At 40.7% G+C, this 16484-nt stretch overlaps 1 protein-coding gene across 4 annotated transcripts in view; it reads right to left on the bottom strand.

Moving 5' to 3' along the window:
• Positions 1–11540, bottom strand: part of SLC17A5 (solute carrier family 17 member 5) — a 48032-nt gene extending 36492 nt beyond the window's left edge. Inside the window, exons 1-5 of one of the 4 annotated variants that reach the window (XM_059400147.1) lie at positions 11344–11420; positions 4890–5068; positions 4586–4606; positions 3640–3836; positions 1681–1914 (exon numbers count right to left, since the gene is read on the bottom strand). In XM_059400147.1, coding sequence (XP_059256130.1) covers positions 1681–1914; positions 3640–3732 — 327 coding nt within the window. In that variant the 5' untranslated portion in view covers positions 3733–3836; positions 4586–4606; positions 4890–5068; positions 11344–11420. Of the gene's footprint in view, positions 1–1680; positions 1915–3639; positions 3837–4585; positions 4732–4889; positions 5069–11343 lie in introns of those variants that run through there. The other 3 variants (XM_059400148.1, XM_059400149.1, XM_059400146.1) reach the window with 3 other exon arrangements.
• Between the last annotated feature and the right edge of the window lie 4944 nt (positions 11541–16484).

The raw sequence follows: 16484 nt of genomic DNA, 5'->3' as shown, positions 1-16484 counted from the left end.
CTCTCTCTCAAATAAATAAATAAAATCTTAAAAAAACGATTTAGGCAGCAATGCAAGTTGATAACAATCTGTATCACAGGAGAATAGAGATCACTACAGAATAGAGATGAAGGTGTTGGGAAACATCCACAAAAGTTATGTTGTGAAAAACTTTATTATAAAACCTTAGGGGCCTTGTGGGTATATTTATGGGGAGTCAGATGCTAGAGATGAAAGATGCTGACCTAAGTTTATGGATGAGGTAATGTACATGTGATAATACTGGCGGAACAGATAAAGGCAAAAGAAGAATAAATGCAACTTAAATTCTATTCAGAAGTAACACAATTACTTGAGATAACAGTAGTAATACATTCAATATACTATAATGCTAAATTAGTGACATAAACAGACAAGAAGCTAACATACGGGAATACATTCAACAAGGAGATTCAATATTGGGATCAGAGAAAATACACTACAGTTAAGTATATTTTATTTATGTAAGAAGAGGAACCTGGTAATAAGGGAGTCATTTTTATTTTGTAGTCAAAGGAGTTTGTTTAATACAACTCTATTTGATAAGGACAAAATAAGAATGCTCAGATGAGTGATCAAAGCTTAAAAATAACAGTACTTGGCAATTTCCAAAGTATTCTAGCAATCATTATCACATCTGAGCTGTGACTGAGGAGGGGGCAGGTATTTTAGTTCCAGTTTTAAAAATGATGGAACTGAGGTCTAGAGATGAAAGCTTGCATAAGGTTTCACTATTAGATGCAGTGGAGTTAACTATTCAAACTCTGATCTTATGACTCCAGTCAGTGTTTTTCCAGCACAGCATGATACACTGTTACCTAACATAAGCTTCATGCTACACACCAAACTCAGAGGTCACTATTTCGGTTAAGTCAAAAGTATGTTAAGAGCAAAATAAACCTATGTCTCAGTTTCACAGGTAGAAGCTCAAAGTCAGAAACAAAAAGAGACCATTATTTAAAGACTGAGGTACCGGGGCACCTGAGAGGCACAGTCAGTTGAATGTCCAACTCCTGAATCTGACTCAGGTCATGATCTCAGGGTTGTGGGCTCCAGCCCTGTGTTGGGCTCTGTGCTGGACATGGAGCCTGCGTAAGATTCTCTCTCTCCCTTTCCCTCTGTCCCTCCTTCTTTCTTTCCCTCTCTAAAGCAAACAAACAAACAAACAAATAGATACATACTATGAAATGCAAAAGAGAAGTGGAAAGGAAAAGAAAGATAAGAATTAAAATTTCCAAGTGATAAAAATCTTAGGAGGAAAGGGAAAAAAAGATAAAAATTGGTAATTCTCAAAGCAGCAGAAAGTTCATAAGAATCACAAAACTAAAGAAAGATAGTTATATAAAATGATATATTATTTGTCTCTAAGCTAGAGAATCAGAAAAAAAGAACAAAGAGGAAGCTCTATGAAAAACAAGCAGGGAGCCCAATGTGGGGCTCGATCCCAGGACCCCGAGATCATGACCTGAGCGAAGGCAGATGCTTAACCAATTAAGCCACCCAGTTATCCCTAGTTAGTCACCTTTCTAATTAAAAAATAAATCCCTATTATCTTCTAATGTTAATTTTTGGTTTATATTAATACCAAAGAATGATATCTTTAAGAAGACCGGAAAGTGGTACAGGGTAAGAGGGAAAAAAAAAAAGAGAGAGAAAAATTACCTCTCCCAATCCTTCTAGTGCCCTGAGTGCAATGAGGGCTCCAACTCCCAAATCTGCAGCAATGGGAGTGAACAGGGTAAAGACAGCAGTGCCAAGGATCCCAAATCCTAGCAGCAGTTTCCCCCCGACTTTGCTGGCAATATATCCTCCAGGAATCTGGGTGATGATGTAGCCATAAAAAAAAGAACCGAGAATCCATCCTTGAGTTTCCGCATCCCACTGGTACTTTTTACCCTATAAAGAGTAGGAGGAAAAGAAACAACATTTTAAGACCTTGACTAAAGAGCTCTTTGTCTAACTGGCATGTTAGTATATATAAATATAATTTTGAACCACTGTTTTAGACTGAAGAACTTGCAAACTTTCTACCAGGTAGCTGAGTCACCACAGCACAAGCATGCAATTTCTAGAAGTGAACGGAAAGTAAGTGAAAGCCATAAACTTCAAGAAGGCCCGTTATTTTATGAAACTAGACTATAGATGAGTTGTAGAGGCTTTCTCATGACCATAACCAAGAAAGCTCAAAAAAGAGGCACAGATTCAATCCAGAAATTCTACCAAACAGAATATTGTAGTGGCTGAGCTGGGCTTTGGAGCCATGGCTGGGTTCAAGACTAGCTCTATTACTTACTGGATTTGCGATGTGGGAAGATTATTAAATGAAAAAGGTCTGACACGCACTTAACTGTTCACTTAATGTTGGTTATTAGTATGCACAAATATAGTTCATTAATATCTCCCTGATTCAGAACAAGTACTTGAACAAGCACACAGAACAAGACAAAAGAGCAAGTATTTAAACTAAGCCATAGACTTCATGTGAGTAGATGTCTTTTAATTAGGAGCAGCACATTGTAAGGTCATAATGAAGATTTAGTGACTCATCTGACATCTTTAATTCACATAGTTGTATCACTGAGCCAATGTGTCAAGAACCATGTCAGGATCTCAGAATTTCTTTTTACTGGTCATATAAGGCAGATGATCAACAAAAGCATTTGCTAAATGAAAGATACAAAGCATCCCTCTAATTATCCTTACTTGAAGTACCAATTTGTGGCTTAACTATAGGATTCTTGGACTTCATGAAACGTCTGTCCAGCAATTATAAGTCACAGGCTGAAGCAGGGAAAGTGTGTGATGTGTACTCAAACATGTATTCAGCAACATTATTAAAGTCAAATAAAATTTTTTTCTTGGTAAGTTACTATTCTGTATGCTTGTTTATTTGGGCAGAAACCCTCTCCTGAGCTTGGATGTGCTTGTGTATAAACAGCAGAGGACACTAACCCAAGTGCTATCTGGCTCTTCTGTGAGCACTGAAAATGGATGATGATATACTCATAAAAAAGGACACTAGCCTTTTCTCCTTTTCTATCTCCCTGTGTCATAGCAAAATAAAATACTTAAAGTATGCAAAACTCAATTCTGAACAAATGATGGACACACAATTATCGATTCCACTGTAACATGAAGCAAGCAAAGTGCCTTAAGCAGCTTAGGTTAGGCATGTGTAAACTTTGGAAAAGAATGTCCTAGGAAATTGACCTGTTCTTATTCTTCCGCTGCAGATGACCTAAGCTTTCTTGAAACCATAATCTTTTAAGTAAAACAACTACTGCAGAAGAGTCCCATAAAAACTATTCAGCAACATCAAAAACAATGAAATTTTCTAGTAGGCTAAACAGGTTTTTCCAAGTTATCTTCAAGGATGGTTGGTATGTTTAGAGGAAACCGAGAAACTACTTTTCGAACAGATCAAAGTATATTACACCAAGCAGCAGTAGCTGTCGTTATCTTACTGTTCAACCAGTTGCTGAAAAAAGCACAAGAGAAAAAGATTCAGAGCTTCTGTGAATAAAGTGTTTGTGGTTTCTATAGGATTAAGAGAGACCTTTCAATACTTTTACTCAGATGTATTTAAGGATTAAGATTGCTTGTTTAAAAAGTAGCACTTACCGTTTGATTATGATGAACTTTTATGGGAGCAGAATGCTCTGCACACTCCTTAGAGGTTCTGTTATCTGCTAAAGTTGTATTTGAATCTACCATATCCACTAAGGCAACACTCAGATTCACACGTAAGGCATAGAGAACGAAGAAACCGAAAAAAGCCAAAAGTGCTAAGTTGTAGCGAGCAGAGCAGCACACTGGAGCTGAAATAAATATTGGGAGACAACTTTCACTAGAAGAATAACTTAGATGATATTATCTAAATTACTAAAAAGGGTACTTTTAGAAGTACACAAATTAATAAACCATGAATATTCTTCTGGGACTATTTTCAGATTAAGCATAACTAAAAACATTTATTAAGGAGAGTTTGTTTTCAGTAGCTGTAGTTTTGATAAGCATTTACACATGAGAGCTTGAACTATAAGACAGTTTCTTAAAACATGAAGGCAATGCTTTATCAACTTTGCTCAGAAAAATCTCCATTACATGGGTGCCTGAGTGGCTCAATGGGTTAAGCATCTGCCTCTTGATTTTGGCTCAGGTCATGATCTCAGGATTGTGAGACTGGGCCCCCCAGTGCTAAGCCTGCTTGAGATTCTCTCTCCCTCTGCCCCTCCCCCTCCCATTGCTCCCCTCCCCCGGCTTGTATGCACATGTGTTCTTGCGCTCTCTCTAAACGAAAAGAAAAGAAAACTCCATTACAGAGTCAAAACTGAATCCCTAATCCCTGCTGGTTGACAAAGATTCAAGAAAAATAGTTAAGGGGTTTAATAGCATCATTATTTCTGAAAAACTATCTAAAACATGGCCAATCAGTACAGAGTACTCATTACAGCAAAGCACTGATACTGGGGACTATGAGTCAGTAGCCATCTCACTGTAATTGAAGCCCAGCACAAAAAGTTTCCTGCCAAGACTCACATGAAACCCCTCTTGATAAATTTCTTACCTTGAAAAGTATCCTCGGAGGCTGGGTTTGAATCAGAAGCCATGATTAGTACTTAAGGCCCTCCTAATCTAAATGTATTTAAGAATCCAGAAGCAAACTTGCAGAATCTATGACAGTTGCAGCATCTGTGACAGTTGCTCAGTTGAACATGCTTAAAGGGCCCACATTAAAAAAGGAAGTAAGTGAACGTAACACAAAGATTAAAAAAAAAAAAAAAAAAGAGGAAGGCGGAATTGGTTGAAGGAACCAATGAAAGAAAGATCATGCAAGAGGAGGAGTTTTGATCTATTTTTTTTTTTTTTACCTTAATTAGGGGAGTATGCACATTAGTTTGTCTTTTTCTTCCTTTGCTGAGTTGTAGCATTGGAGAGGGGACAGGAATTTAGGAAGTTAAGGTTGAGTAATCCCTTAGTGACAGAGAGAGAGCGGCTAATCCAGGGTTTTACAGAAGTGCAGGGCAAACACTGAGTGTCTGATAAACAGCTGTCAAAAGATACAAACGTCTATTTTACTTGGTAATGACAATCTGGAGTTAAATACATATACATGAATATATGTATGCTCTTGTTTAGTAATGACCTACTAACACTCCATATGTTTGTGTTTTTTCTCCTACTCAGGAATCCTGGTGTTGCACTGACCCAACCTCAAGCAACAGGACATTTGTCCGAGTACAGAGATCTTAGTACTGATTCAGACTGAAGTTTAATGAATATGGCACAACTCTACTAAGGGACATATTTATGTATTATGATCCACCTTCACTTTTCTAGAAGCCCTCACACACTTTTTTAAAAAAATAATTTTATAAAAAAAATTTATTTACCACAAATATGGTATCATAATTTATGACAAAGAGAGCAAGAGAGCACAAGCAGGGGGAGCGCAGTAGAAAGAGAGGGAGATGCAGGCTCCTGGCCTAGCAGGGAGCCTGATGAGGGGCTCGATCCCAGGACCTTGGGATCATAATCTGAGCCAAAGGCAGATGCTTAACCATCTGAGCCACCCAGGCGCCCCTAGAAGCCCTCACACATTTAACAATTGTAGTCAGATTTTCCTCTGTGTAGGAATCACACCATTTATCAGAGAATTTTTCATTTGGCATTCTCGACTCCTTTTGGAGGAGTACAGCTATTAGAATTATGGCACCACTGCCAAAGTGAGATCTTGACCTATGAGAACTGTATTTATTTTATTTTTAATTTTTTAAAAACTTTTAAAAAAAGATTTATTTATTTATTTGACAAAGAGAACACAAGCAGGGGGAGCAGGGGAGGAAGAAGCAGACTCCTCACCAAGCAGGGAGCCCAATGTGGGACTCCATCCCAGGACTAAAGGATCAGGACCCGAGCCAAAGGCATACACTTAACCGACGGAGCCACCCAGGTGTCCAGAGAACTGTATTTCTAAGGCTCCATTTATGCTGTCTCTGTTACCTGAATCTAGATACATTTGCTCTCTGCTCTAACCAAATGGGCTGCTCTCTAGGTAAAAGACTTTTGGATAGTGTAAGGCATGTTTTCTTTATCATCTGCTCTGTGTGGGACAGTAATACTTAGAAGTCTGGCGGACTCATAATCTTGCCAAATTAGGCCACCATAGTGTTATTTGGAGTAACTTGGAACAAGATCATTCCAGATACATATACTGTCTGCTTTGCCAAGGTACTATTGACAAAGTTCATTATGTCTTTCAGCAGAGAATGACAGTTGGTAATTTACGGTTTCAAGAGTTTCTCGGGTTGCCAGTGTGAAGATTACAAAGGGGGAGGAGTGCGAATGGTGGTGGAAGATATAGACTCAAAAGATCATTTATGGGACTGTTGTTTTCCTGGGAAGAGATGAAGGTGGCTTAAAGTAGGATAAAGCAGAGGCAATAAGCAGAGTGGGCAGATTCTTTTTTTAAGATTTATTTTTTTCCTTGAGAGAGAGAGAGAGAGCGTGCAAGCAGGTGTGTTGGGGGAGGAGCAGAGGGAGAAAGAGAAATCCTCAAGCAGACTCTCTGCTGAGCAAGGAGGAGACCTGGGGCTCAGTCCAGACCCCATGAGATCATGATATGAGCTGAAACCAAGTGTCAGATGCTTAACTGACTGAGCCATCCAGACACCCCAGAAATTGGCAGATATGAGATAAATTTAAAAACAGAACTGACAGGCCTTGCCTACATATTAGATGTGGGAGTAAGTGAAAGGGAGGGATGAAGTTACTAGTAACTCAATTCACTAATTAGTCTAGACAACATTATTTTATGCTGTTCTGACATAATGTTATTACTCCTCTCTATCCTATTTGCAGTTACCTTATTTTACTGTTTTCAGCTTCTCCCCATGTGATGCTTGATTTGGACTATGAGGGCATACCCTATGAAGATGTGGGGAAAACAGCCTGATATTACTTGATAAACTGACCTACAAGTTATGGATCAGGCAACTATGACTTTTTGGGGCAGAATCAATAATCAGAAAATAAAAAGCCAACATAGATGTCACAAAGTATACAGCTATGAGGTTGTAAGAAATATTACAAATATTTGGTCACTACTTTATATAAATGGCTGTTCTTACGTATCAATCAGAAAAAATTTTTTTGAAGAAAGCATGGTGATAAGACAAAATGTGCCTGTGAATCTGGATAATGTTTGAAATTGGTCCAACAAAAGAATGCTTGCATTATGAAGAGAGAAAACATCCATCAAGCATCTGTCACACTGAAGTCTGGTTGAAAGCAAAATCATGCTTGTGTAACGAACAGAGCACCCATCAAAACAAACATCAGTTTCTAAACTATGGTTTAAATTTAGGAATGTGGAGTGGGTGTAGTTGAAAGAACACAGGCTAATTTAGAGAGAAGCAGACCTGGGAATGAATCTCAGTCCTGAATCTCACCAGCCGTGTGTCTTTGGGGGAAGTTACTTAATAGTTTTCATTCTCAGGGCGCCCGGGTGGCTCAGTGGTTGATCTTCTGTCCAGCTCTTGGTTTTGGCTCAGGTCATGATCTCGGGGTCCTGGGATGGAGCCCTTCGTTGGGCTCCCTGCTCAGCACAAAATCTGCTTTTCCCTCTCCCTCTGCTCTTCCCCCCACTCACATCTTCTCTTTCTCCCTCAAATAAATATATAAATAAAATCTTGTAAAAAAAAGTTTTCATTCCCAGGTTTCTTGGCTCTAGAATGAGGCAAACAATAACCACCTCACTCGGTTGTGTGTAGATTAAATGAAATACTTTCAGGCAGTTATGATAAGCACTCAGCACAAGTGAATTCCTTTCCTGTTCACCCTGGAGAAAGTTATACCAGTAAGATAAAGCGCTGTAATATATGTGTGTAACAAGGGGCAAAAGAGTCACATTAAACTGTCCATGTGTATGTGTGGGGGTGGGGGTGGAGCTTGGGCTCAGGGAAGGCCTCTCGGAGAAAGAACATTTATACTGAGTCTTCATCCATGAGTAGGAAGTCATCAGGCTTTGAGAGTGGAGGGGTAATTGTCTGGAAGCATCATCCATGTGGAATAAGGAAGAGTCAATCTCATCAATTAGCACATGAAAAGAGAAAATAATAACCCCTTGAGGCAACAGTGAGGAGTGAGAATGATATGCCCAGAAGGCCAGATTTCTGTTGAAGCAAGGATGTGGGTGGAGGGAAGGCTGGTAAAAACCCTAGAATTCCGGGCATTTACTCATTGTGGAAGGGTTTGGCAGTGAGGAGAAGGAAAGAGTACTGAATAATGAGAGGTTGAGACTGAAAATCCATGGTTAGGAGCTCTGACCCACACAGATGGGTGATTTTTCCTAGAGGAGGGTGGGCACTGGACATAGTGAGCCCCCACCCAGCCCAGGAATTGCATTAAAAAAGATTTCCTATTGGGGCGCCTGGCTGGCTGAGTTGGTATAGCATGTGACTCTTGATCTCAGGGTTGTGAGTTCGAGCCCCATGTTGGCATAGAGCTTACTTAAAAAAAAAAAACTTAAAAAAAAGAAAAAAGATTTCCTATCTAACATGAATACAATATGCTTTGTGTTTAAAATGGTAATATTCAACTGTCTTACTCTTCCTTATGGGTCATTATGTATTCTTAGCTCCCAAATTAATATCTGTTTATGTGAAAACACCAAATTCCATTAAAATGGATCCAGTTACTACTAGTTATCATAACATGACCCAATGATCCAATAATCCAAGGCCATTAGTGTTTGTTCCGTAATATAGTTGCTCTCTACCAGCACTCCATATCTTATATTTAAGACTATATTCACACAAGAAGTATATTTGTGAAACTCAATGCTCATATAACTAAATCCTGAATGTAACCCCCAATAGAATAGTAGAGGCAAAACCCAAAACAAACGAAACAAATCTCCCCCATCAATGAAAAGAAAGCACAGAATGACCTATATTACAAGCTAGAAATCACAAGTTCCAATTCAGGGAGACCATGAAGAATGGGGACAACATTTTGCTGTGTCCAGCTTCTCCAAGGAATGCAATATCCAAATGGTCTTTGTTGATATTAGTGATAATAATAACAGTAATAGTAACTAACATTTACTATGCGCCAAACTCTTCTAAGCACTTCCTATGACCTCATTTAAACCTCACAATAACCCTGTAAGTTAGGTATACCATTTTCCCTGATTTATTGATAAGGAACCCATAGAGAGCTTAGGTAATTGCTAAAGCTCACACACCTAGTTAGTAGAGGTGGGTTTGGCAGTAAAGGACTGGCTTCAAATCTATGATTTGTCTTTAAACACAAAGAAATATTTTAGAAGTCTTAAAACTGAATTTTTCCTAACACAAATGAGCACATTCTTGGTGCAACAGTATTTTGAAAATCCGCTTGATCAAATACAAGACACATGTCATTCATACAAAAGTAAATGTTCACAAAAGGGTGCAAAGTATAAGGAATGAAGAATTCTTATGGTGGGTGGGGACACTTTGCTCTTCCTTGCTTAGTTCCCTCCCTTCTTCCTACCTAAATTAGGCAGAAATATCTATACACTTCCTATTGTTCATCAGTGTTGAGCCTCCCTTCCCCCATCATTTTGGTGCGCATGTCTGAAACCCACCAGGCTGAGTAAAAGCACATTCTCGAGGGGCAAACCATAGTTGGGTTACTGAAAATTCCATCATATTATGTCAGCCTGAGGGGCATTAATTCTTAACACTAAGGAAACATCTTAATTTTAGCTCTCTTAGTAAAGAAACACTATGTATAATTTAAAACCATATCCTCATATGCATGGTGCAATGGGGAACTCTCAAATTTGTAACAGATCAAGTAAAAACGATTAAGCACTTTTCAAATAGGAATTTCTCAACTATAACACAAATGTGGCCACATACAAACTTGGGAATATAACCTCTGTGGCCCCTGGTTGTCTATGTATAAAATGATGCACCACCAGATGGTGGTTAGTTTCTAAGGTCTTTTTACTACTGGAAAATATTACGACCAACATTTTATCAGCCTTTCCTTCCTGAAAATCAAAACTATACACTTAGGCGTAGATAAGGTACCGCTATATTTATTTTCTCAACTGCAACAGAATATAGTAGTCCCCAGGGAATATTTTGATTATGGCGTTTGTTTTTGTATTTCCATACTAGATTATTTTACAGCAGAAGATTTTAGAAATCTAACTGTATGCCACAGAAAAAAGCTCAGTTTATGGAACTAAGTCCAACTTCCAGGTGGAATGTATTTACAGTATTTACACTGCGCGTCCTCTAAAATAAGCTCCCAGGATGCCGGATGGAGAACTTATGTTGTCCCATCTACTGCCACCATCTGGTAATGTGAAAAAACAAATAAAAAAAGATACCACAGGACGATCCTGTTCTTGGGATCAGGAAAAGTCAAATTTCTAATTCAACTCTGTTTCTCATGCACACATCTTTGAAACTATAGAATGCGTGCAGATGGATTTGTTCTTTAGTTTTAATTACTTTTAAAGAAGTTCCATTTGTTAAAGTACTAAATGGAAATATATCTTAATTTCTCCAAATTCGGGGAAGATACGTAGTGAAGCACTTCCTTTTCTATTTGTGGCAAGACCTCTGGCAAATCATCTTAGAGCTTTAGAGCCATTCTATCTTGAAGATAACTGTTTTCTGACTTGAATCGTAGACTGCTACGATGTGACCGTAGACTACCATACGGAAAATCATTCAGGATACTCGCTGGCTTATGCAATAGTTTTCCTTCACAGACGCACAAATGTTGACCTCAGTCCTCTTCGGTTTCAGCTCTCGCCCAAGGGGCTACCAGATTTCCAGCCTGCGGATGACAGCTGCGGAAACCTGGCGGCGGCGACAGGGAGAAAAAGAGCTACCAGCTCCGTCCAGCCCTTTGCCCACCGATCTGCAGGTTTCTCTCCCAGTCTGCTTTTACTCCGGGTCTTCCGCCCGGCCCTTTGGCCATTGATTTACAGGTTCTACTACAATACATTCTTGCACGGGGTCCTCCGCTCGATATTATCGAGAATTGCCAGGAGCCCAGCGCCCGCGGCGCCCAGACCCCGCGGAGCTGCACCTGCCGAGGCCCCACCCGAGCCTCCAGTCCGGCCCGGCCTCCCGGTCCCTGCCCGACCCCAGAGCGGCGTTTGGGTACCGGGGCAGGCGGGGGCTAAGCGGGGCGCTGAACGGACTCCCCCTCCTCGAGTTCCCTTCCTCAAGACCCCTCACGCCTAAGCAGTCCTGGTCCCCTGGCAAAGCGCGGGTATCCTGGCCACCCCCGCCCTGGGACAGCTCCGAGGCTCACCGGCTTCCACCCGCGGAGTGCTCTGCAAGAGGGGCGTCCTATCTGAACCCTCCTCGCCATCGCTCGAGGCCAGGCCCCGAATCGGGGACCTCATGACGCCTCCGGGAAGCAGGAGCGCGATACCGGCAGAAAGGAGAGCCGGGGCCCGACAGCCGAAGGCCGGGGCCGCGCTGGCGGGGCGGGCTGGCGGCGCTAGCACCGCCCCTCCACTGCGTTCTGTCCCCGCGGTCCCGCCCAGAGGCGGCCGCAGCGACTCCGCCCCCGCCGCCATCTTAGGTTCGGGCAACTGTGGAGGGGGTGGGCGGGGGGAGGCAGAATTCCGGGCGTTGCGGCCTGGTGGGGCGCGGTGGGAGTCGACTCGCCGCCACCCTTGGGTTCTGGGCATGCTAGATCGCCGTCGTTCTGAGAAGCAACGCTCTCCGCTCTTGTGCTCCCTTGTAAAGCGTAGGGGCTGCCCCTCGGGATGAGTGGGACCCTGGAGGCGGCTGCGAGGACTTGAATCCCGTAGAATTAAGGGGAGGGCTCGAGTCGAAATTGGGAAGTAGATGGTGTGTATTTGACGTTAATTCATCAATAGTAAACTATCATGAATATTAGCAATCCTGGTATTATCTAACCGTAACAGCATATTGTTAACGTAGTTTTTTTTTTTTAAGATTTTATTTATTTATTTGATAGAGACACAACGAGAAAGGAAATGCAAGCAGGTGGAGTGGGAATGGGAGAAACAGGCTTCCCGCTGAGCAGGGAGCCCGATGCGGGGCTCGATCCCAGGACCCTGGGATCACGACCCGAGTCAAAGGCAGACGCTTAATGACTGAGCCACCCCCAGGCGCCCTGTTCACGTAGTTTTTGCGAAGGAAAAACACTAAATGGAAACATACTGTTCCGTCCTAGGAAATGGCTTATTTTGTGGGTCAAAAAAGAAAGCCAGTACTGTCACTTTCATATGCTTCAACCTACAGAGTCCTCTCATGTGTGTGTGTAATGTCCCCCTAGATCTGGTTCGAATAGTAACTTCTGGCATATGCTGACTGAGAAAGGAAAATGGGCCAGTCTGTCTTGGCGGGGTGGGGGTGGGGGTTGGGGAATACGGGGGTGTGGGAGTGGGACAGATGCGGGCCTGCAGTCCTGACCGCAGGCTTCAGTTTGGCTTTATCTTGAGTAATAGCGACCTGGAGATAGGAAAAATAAGACGTGGTAGGTGCCCTTGGGGAGCTCACTGCAGTCGGGAAGACTCACAGGTCAGTAATTTAAAAAAAAAAAAAAAAGGTCAGAAGCTTGGTGAGGTTCACATGGGAACAAATGGGTGGGTTACTGTCACCCAGCACAGAGGGTGGTGATTTCTGAAGGCATCCCTCACTTCCCCGAATCAATAAATGCTAGGAGAGTTATCAAGTTAAAATAACAGCAAATCAAGCCATGTTTCCGAGTTAGTGAATTTACCATGTATATTTAAAGTTCTTTAAGGGGGTGGCCCTTTAGAAGTATTCTACAGCAATGCCACTTAAACTTGAAAATGGGTGAAATCACCCAGCAGATCTTTTTAAAATGCAGATTCGGATTTATCAGGTCTGGGGGGGACAGTTAATTTTACATGTCAATCTGGAGGTTGTGTTTGGATGATGTTAACATTCAAACTGGTGAACTCTTCCATAGCCTGGTTTGAGCTTACTCAATCTAAGGCTTGAGTAGAACAAAAGACCTCCTCCCCAACTAAGGAGAAGTTGTCCAGAGGACTGCCTTTAGGCTTCCTTTGCAACCACGAGCTCTCCTGAGTCTCTGGGCTGCTCCATCACACTGCAGATTTGACTTTCCAGCCATCATAATTGTATGAGCCAATTCCTTATATAACTTTACACACACTCTCTCTCTCTCATTCTTTTGGTTCTGTTTCTCTGGAGAACTCTGACTAATACATCTGGGATGGGCCTGAGATTCTGTATTGCTAAGAAACTCACAGGTGACCACATTATAAATAGCAAATTTATAGAGGACTTGGACCAGGGAATAAAGATAAAGATTCCAACAGATTTGAAAAGATTTCAAACTGGAAGAGATCCTTTTTTTCTTTCTTTCTTTCTTTCTTTTTTTTTTTTTTTTTAAGATTTTATATTTATCAGATAGAGATCACAAGTAGGCAGAGAGAGGTGGGGGGGGAGCAGGCTCCCTGCTGAGCAGAGAGCTGGATGCCGGGCTCCATTCCAGATCCCAGGACACTAGGATCATGACCTGAGCTGAAAGCAGAGGCTTTAACCCACTGAGCCACCCAGGCGCCCCTTGATAGGTTATTATTAACTGAAGTTCATACTTTATTTAGATTACTTTAGTTTTTACCTAATGTTTTTTTTGTGTGTGTCCTAAGATCCCATTCAGGATGACATAGTACATATAGTCTCTGTGTCTTCTTAGGCTCCAGTAGACTGACAGTTTCTCAGACCTTCCTTGTTTTTGCTGACCTTGGCAATTTTGTAAGGTCGGTTTTGTAGAAGGTCTCTCAATTTGGGTTTGTTTGATGTTTTTCTTATAATTGAATTGGGGTCATGGTTTTTTGGGGAGAAAGACTGCAGAGGCAAAGTGCCATGCTCATATAATTTCAAGGGAATGTGCTGTCGATATAACTTATCACTAATGATTATCACTGGTGATGTTAAGCTTCACCACATACCTGAGATAATATTTTCGGTTTTTTCACCCTATAAAATCACTCCTTTTTCTCCCCTCTTTTTCTATACTTTTCTCTTTGGAAGGAAGTCAGTAGTGCAGCTTACACTTAAGGGGTAGGGTAGTTACTCTCCCAGGTCTTTGAGGGACAGAATCCTTTTTATGGGAGGTTTTTTTGTTCTCCATTATTTACTGATTCATTCAAGTATTTGTTTATATTATTATGGGCCCATGGTTATTTTGTACTTGGGTTATAATCCAACACTATATTATTTATTTTGTTGCTCAAATTGTTCCAGCTTGGTGATTGGAAAATCTTTCAGTTGGTTCCTGTGTCCTTTTTACATGCCTCCCTTGCTGTGTTTTTTTTTTTTTTTTGAGCTCTACCTTACTTTCTGGTATAATAAGATGTTCTAGGTTCAGCCCGTATAGCCTCTGCTCCTACCGTTTCTCCAGAATGCGTGATGTTAGAAACCAGGATGGCGCTGGATATATTTCTTGCTACTGCATTGTCATTGATTCTACACCCAGAGAAAGTACTTTTGTTTTGTTTTGTAATATTATAAAGAGGATTTTTAAATAAAAGATTTATTTATTTATTTATTTGAGAAAGAATGAGCAAGAGCACATGAGCGCAGCAGGGAGGGGCAGAGGGAGAGAGAGAATCCCAAGCAGGCTCCACACCCAGTGCAGGGCCCTATCCCAGGACTCTGAGATCACCACTGGAGCTGAAATCAAGAGTCGGATATAGAGTCAAATTCTCCACTGACTCCACCACCCAGGATTAAAAAATGGACAAAGGACTTGATTAGACATTTTATCAGAGAAGACATGTAAATTGCCAACAGGTACAGGAAAAGATGCCCAACATCACTGATCATGGAAGAAATGTAAATCAAAACCACAATAAGATATCAACTCACATTGATCAGAATGGCTATCACCAAGAAGACAAGAGATAGTATTGGTGAGGATTGGAGATAAAAGGGACCCTCAGGCACCGTTGGTGGTAGGAATGAAAACTGGTACAGCCAGTTTGTGGAAAACAGTATGGAGATTCCTTAAAAAATTAAAAACAAAGCTACCATATGATCCAGAAATCTCACTTCTAGGTATATATCTCAAGAAAGTGAAAACACTATCTCAAAGAGATATCTACATCCCCATGTTCATTGCAGCTTTTTGTTTTGTTTTGTTTTGCAGCATTATTCACAATAACCAAGATATAGAAATAATCTAAGGGTTTATCAATGGATGACTGGATAAAGAAAATGTGAGAGATATCCATCTATCACATATATATATTTATATATGGGATATGGAAATAAATATGGAATATGAATATGGAAGAATATGGAATATTATTTAGCCATAAAAGAAGGGAATTTTGCCTTTTCTTACAACATGGACAGAACTTGAGGGCATTATACTAAATGAAATAAGTTAAGCAGAGAAAGAAAAATACTATATCATGTATGTTCAGGATCTAAAAAAATTGAACTCCTAGGAATAGAATGATGGTTGCTAGGGGCTGGGGCAGTAAGGAAAATAGAGGAGATGTCAAAGGGCACAAACTCCCAGTTATAGGATGAGTAAGTTCTGGGGCTCTAGTGTATAGTATGGGGACTCTAAGTAACAACAGTGTGTTATATAATTAAAAACTGTTAAGAGTAAATCTTAAATGTTATCACTACACACACACACACACACACACACACACACAAAGGTAGTTATGTAAGGGGATAGAACTGTGAACTACCTTACTAAATACATGTATCAGATCATCAAAAATTGAACACCTTAACCTTAATATAAGTCAGTATCTCAATAAAGCCGAAAAAGTTTCTCCTTTTCCCTGTATCATCTATATGTACCTCAGTGTTGTCTCCCTAAAATGCAGATCTGATACTATTACCCTAAAAAAAAAAATAAAACCCTTCAATGGCAGCTTATTGCCTAGGTCTTCACATTTTTTGGTTGTGTACTCCATCAATAAAAATTGGAAATATGCACCCAACATGTATTTTTCTTTTTTAAAAAGATTTTATTTATTTATTTGAGGGAGGATGAGCTGGGGGGAGGGCAGAGGAAGAGGGAGAAGCAGACCCACTGCTGAGCAGGGAGCCCATTGCAGGGTTCAATCCCAGATTATGACCTGAGCCAAAATCGGATGCTTAACCAATTGAGCCACCTAGGACCCCCTGTATTTTTTTTTTTTAAATCACACATGGACACACAGACACATGCACACACACACACTGCACCCATCAAACACTCAAAATGTAAAAAGATGAGAAAAGGTAAATATAAATAGATGTTCTGATTTTTCATTGAAAAATTTTGCTAATGCTCTTGGGTGAGTGGGATCACTTTGGAGACCATTTGTCTCTAGGATAAAATCTAAATTCTTTGGTATAGAACATGAGATCCTTACAAACTGGCCTGTTGCCAGTCTCATTTTCAACCACTTCCTGCCA

Source organism: Mustela nigripes, chromosome 5, assembly GCF_022355385.1.
Source record: "Mustela nigripes isolate SB6536 chromosome 5, MUSNIG.SB6536, whole genome shotgun sequence".
NCBI lineage: Eukaryota > Metazoa > Chordata > Mammalia > Carnivora > Mustelidae > Mustela > Mustela nigripes.
Note: the sequence above shows the minus strand (reverse complement) of the source record. Positions and strands in the feature narration are given on the sequence as shown.